Source organism: Nyctibius grandis, chromosome Z, assembly GCF_013368605.1.
Source record: "Nyctibius grandis isolate bNycGra1 chromosome Z, bNycGra1.pri, whole genome shotgun sequence".
NCBI classification, from domain to species: domain Eukaryota; kingdom Metazoa; phylum Chordata; class Aves; order Nyctibiiformes; family Nyctibiidae; genus Nyctibius; species Nyctibius grandis.
The window spans coordinates 32,653,394-32,678,758 of NC_090695.1; the positions used below are offsets into that span (position 1 = coordinate 32,653,394).

A 25,365-nucleotide genomic window follows, 5' to 3' on the forward strand; every position below is an offset into this window, starting at 1 on the left:
AAGTTCTTGTGTACAGGAGCAAGGACGAGAAGGGGATGTGGAATTAAGCACCTGGCATATCTAGGATTCTCCTATAATATTTTTATTATCTCTAGTTGATGGAAAATGTATAAACATCAACCTCACTAACCATAAATATATTATGCTAGCTAATCTACTTGGGAGGTTTTTGTCATCTTGTTTACTATAACATTATGGGTTTCAGTAGGTGGAAAAAAGGCTAAGGGAGAAATAACAGTCATAATGCTTTATTTTTATATATCATTAATCTTGCATTTCGTGCTACATGTTATTGGAAGGGTCCTATTACTATATCTTTCAGTAGCACAGAAACTGCATTAAAATATTTTTGTGTGTTTGGGAAAGCACAAGTTCAATCTAAAGATTGAATTTTTTCTGTGTCTTAAGTATACTTGAGAATTTTATGTGCTTTTCATTTCTTGGTGCTTTGATACGGTTGAGCAACATGTTTATGTAGCCATTTTCTTATATGATAGATGACTTTGCTGAATTCAATGAAAAAATTTTAAGCTACTTGGAGTGGTGTGTCTGGAAGACAGGGAGAAGTGGTTCTTTCTGATAACCACTAAGGGTCCTACAAATACCTACCATCTATACAGCCTCAGTCTGACAATACCTTGAATTCTAAAAATTTTTTCTTTGATCTTTTACTGCCTCTTTTATAACCAGGAGCAGTGCACAATACCATGAAGAGGTTTATTTTTAACAATCCATTTACACACTTAACAGCACGAATGATATTTGAGATGGTTATCAGAATGTCAAGTTAAAAAATATGTTGTTTGGAGGTTTCTATGGAAGCCTGATATTTGCTTTGCTGTTAAACCCCAGCTAGTAATAATTTTCTTGTCTCTAAGTAGTCCATAAATACAAGGTTTGTAGGGGGGGTTCATAATGATATTACATTTGTGCACAGAGAGGCTGCAGTCCCATTTATAAGTTGGCTTTCCCATGGGCAGTGTTTAATCTAGTGGGATTCACTGACCGAATAAGAAGAAAACGCTTTCTCTGCTTCTTTTGAAGAATATTCATTTTAGAATCAGTTTAGAGAAATCCCTTTTGATGATGGTGATATTTTGCAATTTAATTATTTCAAATTCCTCCATTTTCTTCTGTGCCTGTTCTTACTTTTGTCAAGTAACATAGCTTCGTAATTTCCACAATATTTTTTCTGCATATAGTATTAATTTACATCTCAAAATATTTTACTGGAAACCTTTTTATCTTTTCATTCTCAGTGTGTTCTTAGTAAGTCAGTGCTAATCAGTTTGTATCATTCACAGGTTGTATGAGAAATGAGAGTTCTACCAAATCCTACAAGGATGGCAAAGATTGATTTTTTTTTTTTTTTTTTTTAGTGCTTGATTTTTTTTTTTAATATAGTGGTATGTATATATCAAATTTGTATTCATATTCTTGGATTGAGAGAATTCTCTGCTTTAAGCAGATATCTGTTCATTAGTAACGTAAGTTATGGTCCTAGCTTCTTAGTCTGTTCAGGAACGTGTGTTGTGACAGTGGTTTTCCCAGTTTTCAGGACAATATTTTCTTCATCGGTGTCTCAGTGAAATTTTCTACCCCTTCACTCTAAGACATTACAGTGATTTGTATTTTTAGATATGATCAGCAGTGGTGAACCATCTTACATTTTATTGTTTCTGAAAACAATGCATTTTCTTTCTCTTAGGTGTTGGATTCAGAGTCGGAGGAGAAACAGGGGTCAGATTTTTTGTGCTCCAGGTACACTATGGGGATATTAGTGCATTTAGAGGTATGTATTTTGGAAACTGGTTCTATAAGTTACATCAGTTAGAGCATTAAAAATATTTACATTACCTGTAGAAAAGAATTTTGCTGTTAGTGCCACTCACAAAGGTAAAGATCAGTGGGCATATTTGTAATAAAGTTTGTATATTAGCTTGACTTCTTTATAAACTTATCTCTATAAATGTTTCCAAGGTGAACAGATTTTTTTTCTTCAAAAAATATAGAGCAAATGACTTAAAGTAATGAAGAAGCAGATTAATAATTAAAGTGTAGGGAGAAACTTGTTTTTCCGTGTATAATTCAGTGTTTTCTTTAAGAAAGTTGAAACAAATGCCTGTGAACACCATTAACCTGTCACCTTACTTGAATAGCTGGTAAGAAAAATGAAATACACTGTGATTGGCCAGTCAGTCACAGTATCTGTGTTTGGAAAAAGTTGTAACTAGTGGAGACAGTGTCTTTTCATATTAAAAAAAAAAAAAAAAAAGAAACACTCATTTCAAGCATGACAGTATGCTTATTGTTGTCAGTGAGTGTTTCACAGAATCACAGAATGGTTGAGGTTGGAAGGGACCTCTGGAGGTCATCTGATCCATCTGCCCCTGCTCAAGCAGGGCCACTTACAGCCGGTTGCCCAGGACCAAATCCACGTGGCTTTTGGATATCTCCGAGGATTGAGATTCCACAACCTCTCTGGGCAACCTGTGTCAGTGCTTGGTCACCTACACAGTGAAAAAATGTTTCCTGATGTTCAGATAGAACCTCCTGTGTTTCAGTTTGTGCCCATTGCGTCTGGTCCTGTCACTGGACACCAATGAAAAGAGTCTGGCTCCGTCCTCTTTGCACCCTCCCTTCAGGTGTATGGTATATGGATAAGATCCCCCTGATCCTTCTCTTCTCCAGGCTGAACAGTCCCAGCTCTCTCAGCCTTTCCTCTTAGGAGAGATGCTGCAGTCCCTTCATCATCTTCGTGGCCCTTTCTTGGACTCTCTCTAGTATGTCCATGTCTCTCTTGTACTGGGAAACCCAGCACTGCACAGAGTACTCCAGGTGTGACCTCACCAGTGCTGAGTAGAGGGGAAGGATCACCTCCCTTGACCTGCTGGCAATACTTTGGCTGATGCAGCTGAGGAGTTACCCTGTAGCTGGCAGCTTCCCAGTGACATGCAGCCTCTCTTCTGTACACCTCTGGCAAGGTTTGGGCAATACTAATCTAGATTTTTCAGCAGAACTGTCTGAAGCTGAAGGTATGTTTTCTACCATGACATGAAGATAAAAAGTAGCATAAGAATAACAATAAGAATTGTGTAATGGCAGCTAGCAGTCAGTCATCAAGGGGAGCTACTCCAGAGCCGGCCCGTCCTGCAACGGAGCAGCAGGTCTTGGCGCACAGCGGCTTTTCCTGAGGTAAGGAAAAGCCGGGGCAGCGGCGAGAGCCTCCATGAGCAGGCAGCGCTCGCGGACAGTCGCGGACAAGGCGGGGGCGCTGCCAGAGCAACTGCGGCCCCTCCTACAAAAGGTGGCCTCACCACCCAAGTCGCAGAAAGCAGAGGCAGGGACTGGAAGGATGAAGAACCACCCACTGTAGGAGAATCATAGAATCATAGAATTGTTAAGGTTGGAAAAGACCTAAAAGATCATCAAGTCCAACCATCAACCCAATGCCACCATGCCCGCTAAACCATGTCCTGAAGCTCCACATCTAGACATTTTTTGAACACCTCGAGGGATGGTGACTCCACCACCTCCCTGGGCAGCCTGTTCCAATGCCTAATGACTCTTTCAGTGAAGAAATTCTTCCTAAGATCCAGCCTGAACCTCCCCTGGTGTAACTTGAGGCCATTTCCTCTCATCGCTGGTTACCCGGGAGAAGAGACCGACCCCCACCTCACCACAACCTCATATCAGGTAGTTGTAGAGGGCGATATGGTCTCCCCTCAACCTCCTCTTCTGCAAACTAAACAACCCCAGTTCCCTCATAAGACTTGTGTTCCAGACCCTTCACCAGCTTTGTGGCCCTTCTTTGGACATGCTCCAGCAGCTCAATGTCCTTCTTGTAGTGAGGGGCCCAGAACTGAACACAGTATTCGAGGTGCGGCCTCACCAGTGCTGAGTACAGGGGAACAATCACTTCCCTCGTCCTGCTGGCCATACTATTTCTGATACAAGCCAGGATGCTGTTGTCCTTGTTGGCCACTTGGGCACACTGCTGACTCAGGTTCGAGACCATTTAAGGAACCTGAAGGCACACAAGTCCATGGGACCTGATGAGGTGCATCCACGGGTCCTGAGGGAACTGGCGGTTGAAGCTAAGCCGCTATCCATCATTTTTGAGAAGTTGTGGCAGTCTGGTGAAAAGGGGAAACATAACCCCCATCTTCAAGAAGGGGAACTACAGGCCAGTCAGTCTCAGCTCTGTGCCTGGCAAGATCATGGAGCAGATCCTCCTGGAAACCATACTGAGGCACACGGAAATCAAGGAGGTGATTGGTGACGGCCAATATGGCTTCACTAAGGGCAAATCATGCCTGACAAATTTGGTGGCCACCTACGACAGGGTTACAGTGCTGGTGGATAGGGGGGGAGCAACTGATGTCACCTACCTGGACTTGTGCAAAGCATTTGACACTGTCCTGCATGACATCCGTGTCTCTAAATTGGAGAGACATAGACTTGAGAGATGGACCACTCGGTGGATAAGGAATTGGCTGGATGGTCGCACTCAAGAGTTACAGTCAGCGGCTCAATGTCCAAGTGGACACCAGTGACGAGTGGCGTTCCTCAGGGGTCGGTATTGGGACCAGTGCTGTTTAACATCTTTGTCGGCAACATGGACAGTGGGATTGAGTGCGCCCTCAGCAAGTTTGCCAATGACGCCAAGCTGTGTGGTCTGGTCAGCATGCTGGAGGGAAGGGATGCCATCCAGAGGGGCCTCGACAGGGTTTTGAGAGATGACCCTGTACGAATCTAATGAAGTTCAACAAGGCCAAGTGCAAGGTCCTGTATGTGGGTCGGGACAATCCCAAGCACAAATACAGGCCGGGCAGAGAATGGATTGAGAGCAGCCCTCAGGAGAAGGACTTGGGGTGATGGTTGATGAGAAGCTCAACATGAGCCGGCAGTGTGTGCTTGTAGCCCAGAAGGCCAACCGTATTCTGGGCCACATCAAAAGTAGCATCACCAGCAGGTCGAGGGAAGTGATTCTGCCCCTCTACTCCGCTCTTGTGAGACCCCACCTAGAGTACTGCATCCAGCTCTGGGGTCCCCAACATAAGAAGGACATGGAGCTGTTGGAATGAGTCCGGAGGAGGGCCACAAAGATGATGAGAGGGCTGGAGCACCTCTCCTATGAAGACAGGCTGAGAGAGCTGGGGCTGTTCAGCCTGCAGAAGAGAAGGCTCCAGGGAGACCTTCTAGCAGCCTTCCAGTACCTGAAGGGGGCCTACAGGAAATATGGGGAGGGACTTATTACAAGGGCATGTAGTGATAGGACAAGGGGTAACGGTTTTAAACTGAAAGAGGGTAGATTTAGATTAGATATTAGGAAGAAATTCTTTACTGTGAGGGTAGTGAGACACTGGAACAGGTTGCCCAGAGAAGTTGTGGCTGCCCCCTCCCTGGCAGTGTTCAAGGCCAGGCTGGATGGGGCTCTGAGCAACCTGGTCTAGTGGAAAGACGTCCCTGCACATGGCAGGGGGATTGGAACTAGATGATCTTTAAGGTCTCTTCGAACCGAAACCATTCTATGATTCTATGGCAATAGTGGTAACTGAGGAGGAGAAGGAGGAGGGAGAAGGAATAAACTTAGGTTGCCAGCACTTTTTAAATGGAGCACATATGCAGATGTGCACAACTGAAGTTGATAGAATTGATTTTTGTGAGACAGTTCAGATGGACCTGTACAGCCCATGAGATTCTCTGCCCGCTACAATCACGAGTAATTATATTTACAAACCTTTGAAGATTGCATGTTAGTTGAGAGCCTGCTCTTCATTATTTCTTGGGGACAGTGAGAGTTCTACTGTTTCACTTTCACTCTTAAGTATATCTTATGTGTACATGGTTATTAAAAAAATAGAAACAAATGACATCAGTAACGTCTGTTGCACATTAGCTGAGGATGTGTTCGGAAATTTTTATTAGTAAATTAACTCGGTAGTCAAACCTTGTACTCAAAAAATCCCCTTGCCCACTTAGAGAAACTATAGTGACATAAGTTAGCACCTGAAATTAAAATTTAATCTTACGCCAACACCCCTCCTGCAGCAACTTCCTTATTTTTTGCCTAGAATATCTGTACAGGACTTAGAATAATCAATTTAATAGATATAATCCTGCAAAATTATGGAAGTTTTCATAATTCAGACTAAGTATTCATATTTGGATGTGCACTTTTTGCTCAGATATCAAAATAAACCTTATTGTATCTTGTCTAAAATACACATAATTAAAAAATAAACTGGAAAACCAAAAATAAATTCTACCAAAAAATTGGAGGTATATTCAAAGAGCCATCTTAGAAAAACAGTAATTGCTCTTTTTGACTTTCTTCATTTTTGTATTGAGAAAGCAAAAATTATTTTGGTTTGGAGTTATGGTTGATAGTAGATACAGTTATGTAACAAGTAAAAAGTTGTCAAATTTGTCTGTTTTTTTTTATAAACTCGTCAAGTGTTTAGGCTTCAGATTCAAATAAAAGTAAATCTAGTCATCTTTAGATCTATAAAGGCACCCAGTCAACTTTCAGTTTGGGCTGTAGGGATATGCAATACAGTTGTCACACTGTTCTTGATTTATCTTCCATGTAAGGGCCTTCAGATCTCATTTTAAAAAATGTGGGTTTTTTTCCCAATCCCTAGAATTTTTTCCTGCCCTCCCTATAACAAAGAGTAATGTTGTTTATAACCCACCTTACTCTTATCTTAGTCCTTTCCAGTACATGTGAGAATATAGATCTTATCCCCCAGAATCAAAATAATTAAAAGTTATCGCTTTTAACTTATTCTGTATGAAAGGTAATCACATTCTGTCATTTTCTGTGTGTGTTAGTGTTGCATTGTTTGAAGCCATTAATAATTTTTGTCAATAAGCTTGGAAAAAACTTTTGGGGAGTTCTTTAATTTTTGTTCAACTGTGGCTCCTTTCTCATTCTCTCTCTTGTTCCCTCTCTTTTCTTGCACAAGGCATGCATAATATTTGTGTTCTCAGCTCCTTCTCCTAACCCCCTCTTTTTCATTGAGAATAGATTTATTTCTTCCTGCTATGATTCTGTAGAAGGATTACGTTACCCTCATTACATATAATCGTAAAATCATAGAATCATTTTGGTTGGAAGGGACCTTCAACATCATCAAGTCCAAACATCAACCTAGTACTGCCAAGTCCATCACTAAACCATGTCCCTAAGCACCACATCTACACGGCTTTTAAACCACCTCCAGGGATGGTAACTCCACCATCTCGCTGGGCAGCCTGTTCCAATGCCTGATAACCCTTTCAGTGAAGAAATTTTTCCTAATATCCAATCTAAATCTCCCCTGGCACAACTTGAGGCAGTTTGCTCTCATCCTATCACTTGTTACCTGGGAGAAGAGACTAGCACCCTCCTCCTAGCTACAACCTCCTTTCAGGTAGTTGTAGAGAGAGATAAAGTCTGCCGTCAGCCTCCTTTTCTCCAGACTAAACAACACCAGTTCCCTCAGCTGCTCCTCATAAGACTTGTGCTCTAGACCCTTCACCAGCTTTGTTGCCCTTCTTTGGACTCTCTCCAGCACCTCAATGTCTTTCTTGTAGTAAGGGGACCAAAACTGAACGCAGTATTTGAGGTGCAGCCTCATAATATCACAGATGTACCTGGTTTGTGAGGGGGCTGTGAGGTTCTCAGTGTCGGGTTCGTTTTTGGTTTTTTTTTGGTTGGGAAAAGTAATTAATTTTGGCCACCAAGCTGGTAGATGTCTTAAAAATAGCTTCTTCATATGCATGTGAATTGTAAGATGTCTAGTCTTATTTGAACACTGGATTCCATGTGCTTCTGTTCTGTGCTTCTGGGAAAGGTTTATGTCGTAGGGGCAAAAGGGTTCTGGGACAGGAATTAGCAGGGCTCATTCAGAGAGCTTTAAACTAGATTCGAAGGGGGATGGGGTAGTAGCTGGGCTTGCACCACTGGGGCAACGCTCTAGTGTTGAGGTAGACCAGGAGGCCTCCCATCCCCCTGGGGTGAAATCGGTGTGCCCAGCTCGCTCCCTGAAATGCCTGTACACCAATGCAAGCAGCATGGGGAATAAACAGGAGGAGTAAGAAATCCGTGTTCGGTCAGAGGGCTATGATCTAGTGGCAATTACAGAGACTTGGTGGGATGCCTCGCATGACTGGAATGTGGTCATGGATGGCTATGTCTTGTTCAGGAAAGACAGGCCACTAAGGAGAGGTGGTGGAGTTGCTCTTTATGTGAGTGAGCAGCTGGAATGTATTGAGTTCTGTCCAGGGGCACATCAGGAGCGAGTTGAGAGTTTGTGGGTGCGAATTAAGGGGCAGGCTGGCAGGGGTGATAGTGTTGTGGGTGTCTATTACAGGCCACCGGATCAGGATGAGGAGGGTGATGAGGCCTTCTACAGGCAGCTGAGAGCAGTCTCTCAATTACAGGGCCTGGTTGTCATGGGGGATTTCAACTACCCTGATATTTGCTGGGAGGCCTACTCAGCCAGCCATCCCCAGTCCAGGAGGTTCCTCCAGTGCGTTGATGATAACTTTCTGATGCAAATGGTGGATGAGCCAACTAGGAGAGGAGCGCTGCTGGATCTTATCCTCACTAACAAGGAGGGTCTGGTTGAAGAGGTGAAGGTTGAGGGCAGCCTTGGTTGTAGCGACCATGAGATGGTAGAGTTCAGGATCTCATGTGGCAGGAACAGAATAGCTAGCAGAATCACAACCCTGAACTTCAGGAGGGCCAACTTTGGCCTTTTCAAGCAATTGCTAGGGGAAATCCCATGGGACAGGGTACTAGAAGGTAAGGGGGCCCAAGATAGTTGGTTAGCATTCAAGGACTGCTTCTTCCGAGCTCAAGATCAGAGCATCCCAACAGGTAGGAAGTCAAGGAAGGGTAGCAGGAGACCTGCATGGTTGAACAGGGAACTGCTGGGCAAACTCAAGTGGAAGAAGAGGGTGTACAGATCATGGAAGGAGGGGCTGGCCACTTGGGAGGAATATAAGTTTGTTGTCAGAGGATGTAGGGAGGCAACTAGGAAAGCTAAGGCCTCCTTGGAATTAAACCTTGCAAGAGAGGTCAAGGACAACAGAAAGGGCTTCTTCAAATACATTGCAGGTCAAGCCAACACTAGAGGCAATGTAGGCCCACTGATGAATGAGGTGGGGGTCCTGGAGACAGAGGATAAAAAGAAGGCGGAGTTACTGAATGCCTTCTTTGCCTCTGTCTATACTGTTGGAGGCTGTCCTGAGGAGCCCCGGACCCCTGAGGCCTCAGAAGAAGTCAGGGTAGAGGAGGAATCTGTCTTGGTAGATGAGGGCTGGGTCAGGGACCAATTAAGCAACCTGGACGTCCATAAATCCATGGGCCCTGATGGGATGCACCCGCGGGTGCTGAGGGAGCTGGCGGAAGTCATTGCTAGGCCACTCTCCATCATCTTTGCTAAGTCGTGGGCAACGGGAGAGGTGCCTGAGGACTGGAGGAAAGCGAATGTCACTCCAGTCTTCAAAAAGGGCAAGAAGGAGGACCCGGGTAACTATAGACCGGTCAGCCTCACCTCCATCCCCGGAAAGGTGATGGAACAACTTGTTCTTGGTGCTGTCTCTAGGCACATCAAGGATAGGGGGATCATTAGGGGCACTCAGCATGGCTTCACCAACGGGAAGTCATGCTCAACCAACTTGATAGCCTTTTATGAGGATGTTACCCAGTGGATAGATGATGGTAAAGCTGTGAATGTGGTCTATCTCGATTTCAGTAAAGCGCCTGACACGGTCTCCCACAGCATCCTCGCAGCTAAACTGGGGAAGTGTGGTCTGGATGATCGGGTAGTGAGGTGGATTGTGAACTGGCTGAAGGAAAGAAGCCAGAGAGTGGTGGTCAATGGGACAGAGTCCAGTTGGAGGTCTGTGTCTAGCGGAGTTCTGCAAGGGTCGGTTCTGGGACCAGTTCTATTCAATATATTCATTAATGACTTGGATGAGGGATTAGAGTGCGCTGTCAGCAAGTTCACTGATGACACAAAACTGGGAGGAGTGGCTGATGCACCGGAAGGCTGTGCAGCCATTCAGAGGGACCTGGACAGGCTGGAGAGTTGGGCGGGGAGAAATTTAATGAAATATAACAAGGGCAAGTGTAGAGTCCTACATCTGGGCAAGAACAACCCCATGTACCAGTACAAGTTGGGGGCAGAGCTGTAGGAGACCAGCATAGGGGAAAGGGACCTGGGGGTCCTAGTGGACAGCAGGATGACCATGAGCCAGCAGTGTGCCCTTGTGGCCAAGAAGGCCAATGGCATCCTGGGGTGTATTAGAAGGGGTGTGGTCAGCAGGTCGAGAGAGGTTCTCCTCCCCCTCTACTCTGCCCTGGTGAGGCCGCATCTGGAGTATTGTGTCCAGTTCTGGGCCCCTCAGTTCAAGAAGGACAGGGAACTGCTAGAGAGAGTTCAGCGCAGAGCCACGAAGATGATTAAGGGAGTGGAACATCTCCCTTCTGAGGAGAGGCTGAGGGAGCTGGGTCTCTTTAGCTTGGAGAAGAGGAGACTGAGGGGTGACCTCATTAATGTTTATAAATATGTAAAGGGCAAGTGTCAAGAGGATGGAGCCAGGCTCTTCTCAGTGACATCCCTTGACAGGACAAGGGGCAATGGGTGCAAGCTGGAGCACAGGAGGTTCCACTTAAATTTGAGGAAAAACTTCTTTACGGTGAGGGTGACTGAACACTGGCACAGGCTGCCCAGAGAGGTTGTGGAGTCTCCTTCTCTGGAGACATTCAAAACCCGCCTGGACGCGTTCCTGTGTGATATGGTCTAGGCAATCCTGCCCCGGCAGGGGGATTGGACTAGATGATCTTTCGAGGTCCCTTCCAATCCCTAACATTCTGTGATTCTGTGATTCTGTGATAACCAGAAGGCTTAACATTGGTGTCTTGAATGAAACTAATTTTGCATATTCTTAGATGTTCATGTCTATGATATATTATGATATCCTTTCAGCAGATCAGGCATCTATGACCTTTACAAGGTATTTATTTGTTAAAAAATTTATACCGGACCAGGGTCAATAACTGTTTGTCTTTTTTCTATTTGGAAAGTAAGTTGTGAAAATGGCATTGGGGAGTCTGTGCTTGCATTTTGGTTTTCACAAACTGAATAAAGAGTTTCATTCTACAAGTTTGCTAATTTGAATTTGGATGAGTTAACAGACAAGCAAGAGGAAGCACCTTGACTCATGAAAAAAAACCAAATTCAGCTAGTATTCTTTTATGTATCAGATATTAGGTATCAATATCGAATGCAACATATTGAATTTGTCTTTTTCTTTACCAAGACTTCAAGTTAATTTTTGTGCTGCGTGGCTTTGTCTTTTTAAATATAAGTTGAACAAAGTTACTTCCCAGAGGACACTAGCTTTGGAATTGCCTTGCTCAGAGGTTGTACTCCAGCTTTGAGACTATGTCTTTAAGGAGGCATAGCCAATCTGAGATCAGATGTGGAGATTCTGGTAAAAATCAAAGGGCTGACTTTGAAACAGCAAGGGGTTTGGATCTTCATAAAAAGCACCACTCTGTTACAGTGAAAGCTCTTGAGTATTCTAGTAGCCATGTATAAGTGCTATACTGTTCCTATTAAATATTAGAAATAGAGCAATGAAGAAGCTGAATAAATAGTTTGAACAGTATGCTCTATAATTTATAGTCCATGTACCCAGAATGCAAAGAAAATGGGTTTTGAGGAGTGCTTATTTTTCTAATTCTGAGTAAAAAACCACATAATTTTAAGTATCTAGGAAGCCCTAGAAGTCCAGCTTCTATGACAGATTATCATACATGTAGCTGAAGAGTTCAGGATTGTAGAACTGGATGGACAGGCTGGCAGGAAGCCTGTCAGACTCACATTGGCAGTTTTATCAAAATCAGCCTACAGAAAGAGAGCGTTTCTATTTAGGATAATTTGGCTTCTCCTAGAAAACATGATGAACAGGAGGAGCACAGATGATTCTTTTTAACTAATCCAAGGGTTTATTGGCGGCTATACCTGGAATTACCATTACAAAGTTGTCATGTACAATTTTTAAAACAAATGATGTATTTAAAATCTGAAGCTAGTATTAGGCTTTAACATGCACCATTTTTTTTTGTTTGAGATAGGTAAATAAAAGCAGGGAATATTTAATATGATTGTGTTATATTTGCACACCACAGAAAAAGCAGTCATAAGCACAGCTTCTAGTTTCGTTTGAGTTGGAAACTCTGCATGGACAATTGGCTTTCATTTAAACCTGTTTCTGAGGTATATAAAAATGCATTTTCCAGTCTTTGCCACATGGCAAATAGTAACTAGTAACATCTTTGTCCCAGAGCAGTGCATATTTGCTGAACAGCTGAAACAAAGAAATCAAAGTAGTTAGATAAGCTGGACTGACAGACTGGAAAGAAGACTTTAAGATTTCGTTTGGTTTGTGCATTGTTTAAGGATATTTTTGCTTAGGTCACACAGTCAAGCTTGAAAAGAGTTTTACACCAGGAACTGGCATGCCCTCACTGCAGTCAGCTTTCTTGGGTGGGAGGTTCACCAGCTTTGAGTGTTTCAAAAACATGAGCTGTAGGGAAGGTGAAGCAAGGAAACAGCGTTTCCAGCATACCTCTGTAGTTGTTAGAAAAAAGTTTATCTCAGACATGGCTAAATATAACCACAGACAAAATTACAACATGCTGTAGGAATTTCTTAAAAGTCTAGAGAAATGTATACATCCATTATTTTACTGTTGACACAGCACTGCAGATCAGATTCTTGTGCCAGAAGTTGATTTATGTTTCTCCCAATACTGATTAATATGATCGCCTTGTATGGTAGCAATAACTTTCCCTCTGTTTTCAGTTCATTTTGAAATGGCTCAATTTAGATGACAATACTGAATGAAGATTTTTTTCAATACTCTGAAAATTTAAATAGAGTGAAAACACTTTAATATTTGGAAACTGAAGTACATTGGAGTTGTTTCCCTCCTCCCACCACGGTACTTTTAAAAGACACTATGACATAGTAAGGGTTAGATTTTTCAAACATGACTCATGTTTCGCATATGACAGATTTGGTTTTATTGTTTTGTGATAGTTTTTCAGCAGTGTTTAAAAGACAGGATGATGATGTTTTCAACTGCAAATTGCAAAACTGAGACACAAAACTACCGATTGCATTTTAAATTTTTAAATTTTAAATTTTATTACCTTAAGTAATAAAGTAAAATGTTCTGAGAGGAAGCAAGTATTTCCCAACTTCCATTCACATTGATGTAGTGGAAACTTTGTAACAATGATAAACTTATTAAAGCTGAGTTCTGTACCATCACTTGTGTTACATGAACAGCTGAAAATTTAGTCAAAAAATTTAGTTTGAAATGAAGAAAGTGGGGCAAAAGGAACTCCACAAAGACCTTTATAGCAAACAGAGGTGTTGAGGTTGTCAATGAAGCTTCCTACAGTGAAAAGTAGAGGAGGATGAACAGTATATACATATCTTGAACTTCTTCTAAAACCATGGACAAATAATTTAATTTCTCTTCCTCTTGGATGTTTGCCTGCCATTCCTCTACTTTTGCCCTAAGAGCTTAGTCTTTCTGGTGCTTTTGGATTCATGACTTGGCCTTTTAGAAGCAACCTTTGTTATCTGTGATTGAAAACAAGTGCTTATTCTGGCATGCCATAACATTAGTTTTCTTTCCATTTTTAGCCAGCGCTGACCGTATCTTGACTTTGTCATTTTTTCCTTATCTACTCTAATGTAGTCTTTTCACAGAATCACAGAATTGACTAGGTTGGAAGAGACCTGGGATCATCAAGTCAAACCTTTGACCTTTGACCTATTTGGTCCTGTCCCTTCTCTCTCCTTCAACCTTTTCTTCTCTTTCTTTACCACTCTCTCTGCTACCCCCTGCAAATGACTTGCCATGTGATAAATGTATTTATGGAAAGAATTTTTTTTCATTTTTAAGAGGTAACTTTAAAAAAAATTTGGAGACTATATTTTAAACGTATTTTAAAGACTGTACCTCAAATTGGAGAGTTTTTATCTTAAAGTTTATATTAATTTTTCAGTGTCTATTTTTCTGTGCAAACATGCATGTTTGCATAAAAATGATACATAAAAATGTATGTTACTATACTGAAAATCTCTATTTTCTACAATATATTGTTTATTTCAGTGTTTTGTGGAACAGAGAGATGATACAGTGGTAGTAACTGGCTGACTAGCTTTGTGTTTTTGTGCACATGTGCATAGTCTTAAAATACTTCTGCTGCAGTTGCAAGTGAACTTTGTCAATACTCGCCAAATCCATATTCAATCCTTTATACAGAATATAGGTACCAAACTCTCTGAGGCAATATTACACATAGCTTAACACAGTCAGAAATTCCAGCTGCAGTGAATGGGTATGCTTTTGTTTCTGGATTACCAATAGAATTTTCAGCTGCTTTCCTCCTGATGCATCACATTTGGTTTCAGAAATTCTCATGAGACATGCTTTCCAAACATTCAATGCAACTACAGTAGTGGGTAGTCTTGATGAAAGAGCTACTGTTGTAATTTTTCTTTTGTGTATACAGTGAAGACTTTCCTTTTTTGTTGTTATTTCTAAAAGTACAAGTGCGATTTACTGATTTGGATTTTTAAATACAGGTGTGTTTGTTGGAACACACAGAGCTGGAGAAACTAAGAATTCTCAGATGCCATGATGAGCATTATGAGAACTTAGTGAAACTGGGTTAGCAACTTTTTCACTTGCATATGTACTAATTTATACATTTTGTAAAAATAGTGACTGTCTGTGAACATATTGAAAGTAAGTTCTAATATCAATGGTAGTAAAAACCAAACTGAATATTATCCCTTAATAATGAAATGTGGTGTGACTAAAATAGCTAATGTTTGAAAAACTAAAATGATACTTTTTAATCTGTAAAGTCTCCCGGTTTTGTCCAGCTCTAGTCGTTATTCTTTCTTCTGTTCAAATGCACTGCTTTTTTCAGTTTGGAATCTAGCTATTGATGGGAGGAAAATCTCTCCCAAGTTACCACTTGTGAGCAGATCCATAGCTAATCTGTTGTCTTTCTTACCTGAAGCAGAGGGTACTTTTTTAGCATTTTCTGTTTACTTGCTTTGGAGTTACATCTGTCTTCTAACTACAGCTGGTTTTGGTATAAACGTAAGAAAAGGAAACTGTCTTGAAAAAGAACAAAGATTGAACGCCCGGATCACCAGCTAAACTTGACTAACTATCAAGACAATAGTATCTTTAAGTTAAAATGTCAAACATATTAAATAATGCTTATACAGTACATTAACAATTGAATTAACTATTTTACTGTCCTTCTAGGTTATCCAATGTTAAACATAACTGCTGTCTGTATTGGTATCTCAAGGTCACCTGTTGACTTTATTACAAGGATTTCTGCCTGTGTCATTGTTAATGGCTAGAATAATTTCTTTTCCACAGATCTTTAATTTTTCTAAATTTTATCAAAATACAAATTTGTTTGAAGCAAATCAACTTTTTCTGCTACTGTAAAAATGACAGTTTCATCTCCCAGATGGTCGTTCACAAAGACCTGCATTTTCTAGTGCCAATAAAACAGTTTTTCATCCACCAGAGTTTTGCTCTATATTAGGATTTTGCTGCAGATAAGCACTGTGATGTTCAGGTTTGTGAAGTTTGAGTAATGTTTCCACAGTTTGCAAGTTTTACTGCAAACAGTAAGATTAAACCTTATTTTGTCTTCTGTTATCTTTTATACAGCAGAAGACTGTTACTAATGTGGAATAATTTCACATGGGTTCAGTTGCTAATGATTAAACTTTTGTGATTTGTACAGATAAACACAAGGACTGCTCTGGTGTAACTTTACATCTAACACATCAAAAGTAAGTATCTTTAAAAATACTTACCTATTATTTTTTTCATCAGAACAGAAAGCATGGAAACCCCTCCTTTAGATTCCTTTGAAAACATGTGAAATAAAATTAATACATACTTCACAATATTAAGAATTTTGAAGCCATATGTCATCTGTTGGCAAAAATTTTCATATCTGCTAAGAAACTTGATGAAACAGTTCTGCCAGTACTGAGTTAATCCAGCTTAAGAGCTTCATATTTAGAAATCTGGGATAAGGACAGCAATTATATAGATGATCGTTTTGTCCTATTTCACATACTTTGTAGAAGATGCTTTAAAAATTGTACCTCAGTATGAAAAAAGGAAGGAAAAGAAAGTGCTGTGTAACAGCTTCTGTCTCAGTATAACAGTTTCAGTCATAATACAACATTTAGAAATTAGTGGTGTTAAATGGTATTGCATATTGTGTCATTTGCAGTTGGGTTTTACAAAGGACTTGTTTAACAGAGCTTGCATTTTGAATTGCAGGCAGCCTTTGATTGCTGGAATGTATCTTATGATGTCTGCGAACACTGTAATACCACCAGGCAAGAAAGGTGAGTTGTAATTCTATGAAGTGATTATATAATTTCAGCATCTGATTTATTTTTACTGCTCATTGCAGGAAAAAAATTAGCAGAGACTTGCTGAATTGTGGATAAAGAAATTAATTGCTTAATTAAACAAATGATGAAAAAAATAGTTCTAATTTTAAAATCGTGTCATATTTCCTGATGACTACATCTGCAAAGGCAACCAGTGTTGTAGAAAACAGTGTTGTAAAAAACAATAATGATCTGTGCAATACTGAATTTTCTAGGATTCTTAAGGGTATTTCTTTCATTTATTTTTTGTGTTAATATTTTACCAAAGAAACCCTTGCCTATTTTCTTATTCCCCCCCTCCCACCCAAAAAAAAACATTAATTTTTTTGGACTGTTCTTCATCTACATTTGTCATTCATGCTATTTGTGATTTACGAAGAGTTCAGCTTTAATAAACGAACTTCTACCAGTAAGGAGCTGTTTTTTAAAAATTTTATTGCTGTGTTCCTAGTTGGTTAAAAGGTTAAAAAGCTGAAAAAACATTGTAAATGAAAGGTCCCAAACAGTGTCTATTCAGAATCCTATTCAGTGGATTTTATGTGAAACTTAGCTTGCATAGTCCAAAGATGATTTCTTCAAGTTAGCATGGAATGTTCTGTTTTAAGGAAGTTGAACACTGACCTTACATTTTCCTATGCTATACTGGAATTTTAAATTAGATATCGAAGAACACCATATGTCCCATTTACAGTTAGCTGCCTAAATAGGATGAGGGGGTCAAATGCTCAACTGACTCTGTTTGGTGAATTCAGCAACTTAAAATCTTTTTCATTTGAATTGAAACTTAACATACTTTGCTCTTCAATATGAAAACATATCAAACTGATTTCCCCCCCCCCCCTCGAAATATTTGATCAATGCAGAAATTTGCTTTTCAGTTGGAGGGGTGAGGAAAAGGGGAATAAAAAAAGTTATGTCCCTGTTGATAACTGCCTTCTCATGTTCAATCAAATTTGCAGTTCTTAAGTAAAGCATGAAGTTTGTTATAACAGGAAAAATGCATCCAGTGTTCAGATACCTGTCAGAGAGGCATAGCCAGAGTAATTTCTCTGTAGGCTCTTCCTTTAGCTACTGTTACTGCACCTAAAGCAAGTACTAGCCTGCAGATGTTGTCTGTACAGCACTTCTCTGCCAGTCTGCATCTAACTCTAAATCTTTTTAAAGACTGGGCCTAGAACTATAAGATCTTAAAATCAAGCCTTCATTATAAATTTGTATCAGTTTAGGATTATATCAGTTTATTTTAATTTTCTTCTGTGTAGACTATTTACCATAGCTAGGTTTATTTTAAGTGTCCCTCAACATAGTCTGTAAGCGAATGTATTACTTTACTTCGTTAAATAGCAGTAGAGTACACTGGAAAAAATGCTGCTGAGTTTCAGCCCCATTTTGTAGGCACATCATCACAGAAGGTAGTTTTCAAGTGACTTGTACTGTATTTTGTTAGTTTTTCTTTACAGATGTCTTGAGATAGACAGTGCAGAAGTATGCAGTATCTTTTGAAATTATTTGTTGTCCAGTGTAGGTATACCTTTTGTAAACCGCTTTCACACTGAATGCAGTAGTGTAACTCGTCTCTGATAAATAATGTATTCTTATTCGTTTATTGCCATCATATTTTAACAGTGGTTGATGCAGACATTGCCTGCCATTACAAAAGGTTTCCAATGCACCTTTTTGCCTACAGAGTTCATACGCACAGACTAGGTAAGAGTTTTATTGCAAGATAGGAATATCAAATGTTTAACAGAAAAATGCTGACACTACGATGTATTTTTTTGGAAGTATGTCTCATGTTCACATACATATTGGTATGTTATAGGTAAAGTAGTGAGTGGATACAGAGTGAGAAATGGTCAATGGACATTGATTGGTAGACAGAGTCCACAATTACCACAGGTTGGTTGTTTTTTTAATTCTAAATGTAAATTTTATTTATCTTTATTTAAACCTGAGAAGCTGAATTGGCAGTCATGTACCCACAGATTTGCATCACGTTGTTTCCAATGGTACATATTGTTGTGCCACTGGAAGTGAATACTGCCAAGTGTTACCATGATTACAGTATGATGCAAAAAACTGTTCTGAAATTACTTTTCAGATGTGTAGCACTTTCTTGTATGTGCATATATTGATGTAAATAATATGAGACGATTTCACTAATTGTGGTGAATCATCCTTTCTTTCAGGCATTCTATCCAGTAGAACATCCTATAGATGTTAGCTATGATGATATCCTAGCAGCTAGGTGTGTGTTCAGTGGTGAAGGCAGAACTACAGAGACGCATATAGGGTAAATTTTTTCTATTTTCTCCATTTCCTATCCATTTTTTTCCAAGTTATTGGTTATGTGTAGAAATATATTTGTTTCATGTCTTCTTTCAAGATAATTCTAACTGTTAAATTCTACCAGAATGGACTGTTTTGCTGACTAGTCTGCTACAGATTTTAACTCACAATGTTCATTGCCTTTACTTACATGAATCATCACTTCACTGGAGTGTTTAGAACATTTGTCAGGTGAAGTTATGCTGCCAAACACCTTACTCAGATGTTGAGCTGTTCTGCACCTAGAGAAGGATTCAGGAAATAAATTCTGAAAAATTTATTTTTTAATAAGTTGAAGTTATTGACTATTTAAAACAAAGTAAAGCTTCACAATTTCTCTTCATTATTTCAGAAAGAAAATTTATGGAAGCTTATAAAATTCTGATAAATTTTGATCCATCTTAAAATCTAACCTTTAAAAATTAGAAATAATGTACCAGTTACCTTTTTTCCAATATAACAATATACAGGCTTTTATGAAAAACAATGAAAACATAAATGACTAGTAATGATAAATAGGAAAATCTGAACTGTGTTTGTCAGTGATGCTCTTCAGCTGAAGATGACAGACAGAGCTCTACAAGGTCAAGTTGACAAACACAACTGTAAAAATAGGTGCAATATTAATATCCTCTTAACTGGTTCCAGTTCTTTGAACCGTAATTTACTGCTTAGATAGAGATATGAAGATACCCGGCAGAAATCTCTCCATTCTGGAAGTATGTGCTGCAGCACTCCAAGGGACGAGTTTTTTGGTGCACTGAGCAGCCTAAGATTGCATCTGAGTAGAGGGTTAAGGATTCAACAAAAATTTAGCACCTTTCAGTGGGTAGTTAAAATACTGGTAAGTAGCAGATGAAGCAAAATTAATTGTTTGAGAAGCGGGTTTTAGAAAAGCCATAACACTAACAAAAATATATCCAAAACCTTAATTTAACTGTAGACCTTTTTTTTTTTTGCAAGTTCTAAAAACTTCTGTCACATTTCTGTAACATGCCCCAGAGTAGTTCCTGTTTGTTGAATAATCCTTACAATTTAAGAAACAGCCTAGGACAGTTATGGTCTTTTCTTTCAGTGTACTAATATGCTTTCAGTGGGGAAGCAATAGGAACAGAAATTAAAGAAACAAGCAGACCTTTACATTTTTATTACATGATTTCTACCTATGAACGGTTAAGCTTTAACTGATCAGCTTTGGAAAACGGAATGGACAAACAAAGAGTGGCTAACTGTTGTTAGAACATGACATTCGCAATGTTATACTTTCTTAACTGTGTAGTAATTTCTGTGATAGGCAGTTGGTCCCTTTCACATGAATGGTCATTTTTGGCCAAGTCTATTACTTAGTATCAAACTTGGGGAGGTAAAAGATGTTCTTGTTTTGTTTTTATCCCTTCCTTACTGTGCTCTTTGTTTCTTTACACATTTGGTCTTGTTTTTTTTCCATGTTTTTCTTTAGTTACACTAACTGCTTTCCACTATCTTATGTTATTTCGTGACCCTCATGGTTCACACTAACCTTTTTCATCCTGCTTCCTCTCCTAGTCTGAGAAATTAAATTAGGTATTGAGGCATGCCTCTTAAATGTGTAGAGTTTGGCAAACCAAGATTCAGAAGTGAAACCTCATTTTGCTTTTGTAATTGACTACATACAAGTTCAGGGTAATTACATGAGCAGAGACATAATGTCTCTGGTGTAAAGAGGTGAGGCAGGAGTCATCTCTTCAAAAGTTTCATAAATCATCCATTTCAGTTAGCTGGATTTCTCCTTAAGCTCAAGCTTTTGCAAATTAAAGAGTTGAATTATCCTTTGTCAAATAAGGAAGACATCAACTATTCCTAATTTATAAATCATGATTTCTTCTAATTTTTGACACAGACCAGTAAGTATTCCATGCAAGCAGCCACTGCATTTTTATAACAGATAGATAACTTAATTATGTCTTGGAGTAAACATTAGAGTTTATACAGTGTCAAGTAGTATGTAGCTTACCACTCTAAGGGATATCAAAGAACTGGAGCCCATTCAGTGTAAAGATCATATCTTTGTAAAGGAAAGTGCTATTGGCCACGGTGACTGCTTGTTTTTCCAGTTGCAATGTAATGTATTTTGTTTGAAACTCTTTAACAGACAGAAAATAGTGCAACCTGTATCTTTCCCTTTCAAAATATGTTTAACAGGTATTGTACCATTCAATAGAAGGTTTATGCACCTGTAGCAAAATGTTCTCATTCAGTATTTAAGAGTATTTAACCGCGTTATCTTGCTTTTTTATGCAAAATCTTCTGTTTTGTTATGCTTCACTATGTACTGTTATTATACCAAAGTCTGGATACAGTTCTAGATATCTGTGTCAGTGGTGCAAAGGTGGTTGACAGGAATTTTTAAATTTTATTTCTTTTTAACTTGTACATCAGCATTTCTACTCATTAAACTCATTCACAAAACAGGGTTTCTCAGGAGTTCAGACATCTAATGGGAGGATTCTGAGTTTTCTATGAATTTACTAAAACTGTTGTTGACAGAGTATTTTTCTTTTTTTTTTTTTAAACTGTAAATATTTAAAATTATCAACTTTGAAATGTTTAGACACAGTAACACATGTAAGGTGAAACAGAGTTCATGTGGGTTCCACATCCCCTTTTCTACAGGAGTTTTAAAGAGGAGGCAATTATAGTACACATATTGGGAGTCCAACAGTGAAGCTAATGCTTTCTAAAAGCTTAAGCAGAGCCTGCCAAGTCAGAGTCTGATTTTTGTGGTCTCCAAGGGACACTAGATTTTCCATGCACGGAAAAATACCAATTCCCCTTTTGAAAGAGTCTCTTCTCCCATGTTCCCCCTGTCTCCCCTCCGACTGGTGTCATTGTTGTTGCTATGGTGAATAAATGAATGCTGCAGGATGCTGCTGGAAAAAGTCAGCACTGACGTCTCTTGCAAACAGCTAATAGGCCACCACTGTATCTTTTTATGAGTGTGGGCTCACTGGTTAATTGTGAAAGCTAATTAAAAAATTGTAATGTAAAACCTTTTATTTTGTGAACCTTTCTTTATAAGTCCTTACTGGTTCCATTGTCAGGATTGTAGGCATAAATAAAAAATATCAACCTGTATGGCAGAGGGAAAAAAAAAAAACAGAAACAGATCATAGTTGTAAAGAAGCCCTGTATTGTCTGCTTCACAAAGTAATATTTTTCAGAAAAAAATTTTCCTGTACCAGCTTTTTTTTCCTATTGAAGACAGGATTATTCAGCAGTACAGAAGAGCCTCTTCTCTTTCAAGTACATGCACAGCATTTATCAAAGAACTGAATTTTGCTAGTGTTTAATCATTCCTCTTGCACTCATGTTTTCTTTACAGAAGCTTGTTATCAAGTTATTCTCAAGATGGCAGTGCTGTCTTCTCTTTAAGAGATCTTTATGGTATCTTAATATGTAATGAAATTAAGTTTTCCTGCATTAGAACTAGTGTGATTGGCCAATAAATGGATGCATGTGAACACGAGTGGAAAAAAACTGTCATGAAAGATAGCTGCTGAAATGAAACATAGATGTTGTTTGCAACAATTTTGAGTTAGGTTTGCCCCAGATTGACAGAGAAGTATACAAATGGTGATGTAATGAATGATACAGTTCTGTCTTACTTCATCAGAACCTGTGCATAGTTGATGACACACTGGGGACTACAAAGAGTATACCAGGCGAACAAGAGGGAAGAGCAGTTTAAATAGTTGATGCAATTTTCTGTAGAATCAGAATCAAATTTTTAGGAATTTCTGAGTTACCTAGAGAGTTTGTGCAAACTGGTATACTCTAGCATAAACTGAAAGAAACTTTTGATATTTACTGCAATGAACCTATTAAATATTTTAATGTGAGACTTCTAAGCATTTCATTGCAACTTTTAGTAGTCTGTTAAACAAGTTAGATGAATTGAATAACAGCTATATTCAGGTCATTTTTTCCTAACCGACACATCTTTTCTGTGTTGTGTAGGGGAACAGCCAATGATGAAATGTGTAATTTTTACATTATGTACTATATGGAAGCCAAGCACGCTGTCTCGTATATGACCTGCACACAGAATGCAAACCCTGAGATGTTCAGAAATATACCACAGGAGGCAAATATTCCTATTCCAGTCAAGTCTGATATGCTAAAGATGACGCATGGACATCATGAAGGTGAAAAAAAGCTTGTAATCCGTTTTATTCAAGTCTTTTTATGCTCACTGATGTGTTTGTCTGTGTTGCTTTGATATGCTAAATTTTCTTAAAAAGGAAATGCAATTCTGAATAAAATTCAAATCACTAATTATAGACCATTACTGGCTTCTGCTCTTGGGTTTGATGGAAATACCTGCCGTAGTCTTATGTCTGTTTCTTCCTATTTTTGTCTTTCAATTTCCAGCATATTTTTATAGCTACATGAGCTGTGTACCCAACAGATTGACCTCTTTCCTATGCCAAATATCAGTACTTTATATTAAGATTACTTAATATTTGCTTTATCTTCTGTTTCCTATAAAGTTGAATCATAACATTTCCATAGTTTTCTGGATCCCACTACGTTGTTATGGAAGGAGTCAAATGTTTATATTGAACACGAGTAGGCATATAAGTTGCACCAGCAGTATTATCCAGAAGTAATCTGACTGATATGTCTATGTAGCAAAGTACAAACTGTAATTTTTTATACCAGTTGCTTTACTGCTGCACTGTTTGGTATGACTATTATAGGTAGATAAAAATACCAAATGTTCATTTCAGAAGGGCTTTTTTTCCCCAGTAGGAAGATGCTCAATTCCATTCACACGCAGAGGTTAACATGATATCCTAAATCCGTTTTTCAGAAACCAAGGATACTGATAAAAGTTCTTCGCTGCAGCAGGCCAAAAATGAAGAGGAAGAGATTTTGGATCAGTGTATGTACTTGTTTATTTCTATGTCGAGTAAGGTACTCACTAATGTAAAATACTGAGAAATTATTTCCTCATTGTTAATGAGTTACGAAGTTTTTAATCTGTTTAATTGATGCAATTTGCAATGTTCTGTACAGCTAATATGATTGAATGCTATATAAGAAATAATAAAAAAAACAAGTCTACCACTGATCTCTAGCCTTGTAGGTAAAATTTATTAGTGCATTTTAATCTTATTACGTTTTCCTGTTCTTGGTTTAACTTGCTGAAGAAGGTTGTAATTTATCTGTAGGTGCAATCCTAAAGAATGGACACAAAGAAGTAGTCCTATAGCATGTAACTATTCTATGTTCTATATGTAACTATCTGCTACTAGCTCTCTGCCTATTTCTCAGTTTGTGTCACTATGTATGTATTAGGGAATAATACGTTCTTATGCTTCAACATTGGTTTTGCATGCAGTGGGTTGAGTGCAGCTAATGTTTAATGCTGAATTATTTTTCACCACATTTGTGTACGTGTGCATATACACATAACAACTCATGCAAAATTGTGTGCAGTACTTAGTAGCAGGAAGAAATCCATGACTGTTATACAGCTTCCAGAAACATTCTGAATGTTATTTGTGTTTCAGAGATATATTAAAATAAGACTGTACTTTAAAGTTCTTGTGGATCTTATGCTATTAGGTAAATATTGGATTAGTATAAAGATTTTTCTTGATGATAAGATGACCTCGTCAGCTACAGTTTTCTACTGTTTTCATTGAATGATGATGAGGTTCAAGGACTAAATAAATTAAAGACAGATTTCCTTTTGCTTTTAATGAGAGCAAAGATTAGGCCAGTGTTCAGAGGTTTTGATAACACCTCCCAAAGGGGTTAGATTTTCTATATACTGTGCCATTTTGCAGGATTAACTCAAATAATTAAGTTACAGTTACATAAAAATTAGCTTCTAGAGTGTATGAGTGTCTTGACTGAAAGTACCTTAAACAACTAGGGAAAATACATACAATTCCCTATCTGAAGCTTACCTTAGTCAATTCAAGATGGATTTTTTAAGAAAGAAATACAATTCTAATCATTTTTTAAGCCTATTCCAGAGCAGAATGAGCTAGCTGCTTACAAATTTATATCAAGATTTTGCAGACAAGCTGCTTCACCCTTACATCACTAATAAGTGCATTAGCATTTGGTTGAGGATCTTGTTATCTGTGTGTTTTATTGAATTCAGTAATGTTTGAAATAAAATGTTGAAACAAGGTCACATTTTTAAAATCTTTTTCATTTGTCTTTGAAATGTATTTCAAAGCCACATTTCTGCAATGCAGTCTCGTTTGATGAGACCACTATTTAGTATACATCTTCATCTAACATGTTTCTATGGAAACACACTGCATTGTTTTGTCCATTTGAAATTAGTTGGGTGCATGATGAGAAATATCAAATCACAGTAGTTGCTGTGAGAGAATTTTGTTTTGTATTCTTGTTAAAGATAAATTCTTCCATCATTTACAGGAGCCTAGCTTCAATTTTACATGGATACAGCTCTAACTTCAGTTGAATTATGTGTGTGTAAGCAAAA

At 38.8% G+C, this 25,365-nt stretch overlaps 1 protein-coding gene across 12 annotated transcripts in view; it reads left to right on the forward strand.

Annotated features, from left to right (window-relative positions):
* Positions 1 to 25,365, forward strand: part of PAM (peptidylglycine alpha-amidating monooxygenase) — a 160,814-nt gene that overhangs the window by 93,033 nt on the left and 42,416 nt on the right. For all 12 annotated transcript variants that reach the window (XM_068422121.1, XM_068422128.1, XM_068422125.1 and 9 more), the window contains 8 exons: positions 1,709 to 1,792; positions 15,863 to 15,911; positions 16,414 to 16,481; positions 18,156 to 18,236; positions 18,352 to 18,428; positions 18,719 to 18,822; positions 22,854 to 23,041; positions 23,710 to 23,781. In XM_068422121.1, coding sequence (XP_068278222.1) covers positions 1,709 to 1,792; positions 15,863 to 15,911; positions 16,414 to 16,481; positions 18,156 to 18,236; positions 18,352 to 18,428; positions 18,719 to 18,822; positions 22,854 to 23,041; positions 23,710 to 23,781 — 723 coding nt within the window. The remainder of the gene's footprint in view (positions 1 to 1,708; positions 1,793 to 15,862; positions 15,912 to 16,413; positions 16,482 to 18,155; positions 18,237 to 18,351; positions 18,429 to 18,718; positions 18,823 to 22,853; positions 23,042 to 23,709; positions 23,782 to 25,365) is intronic.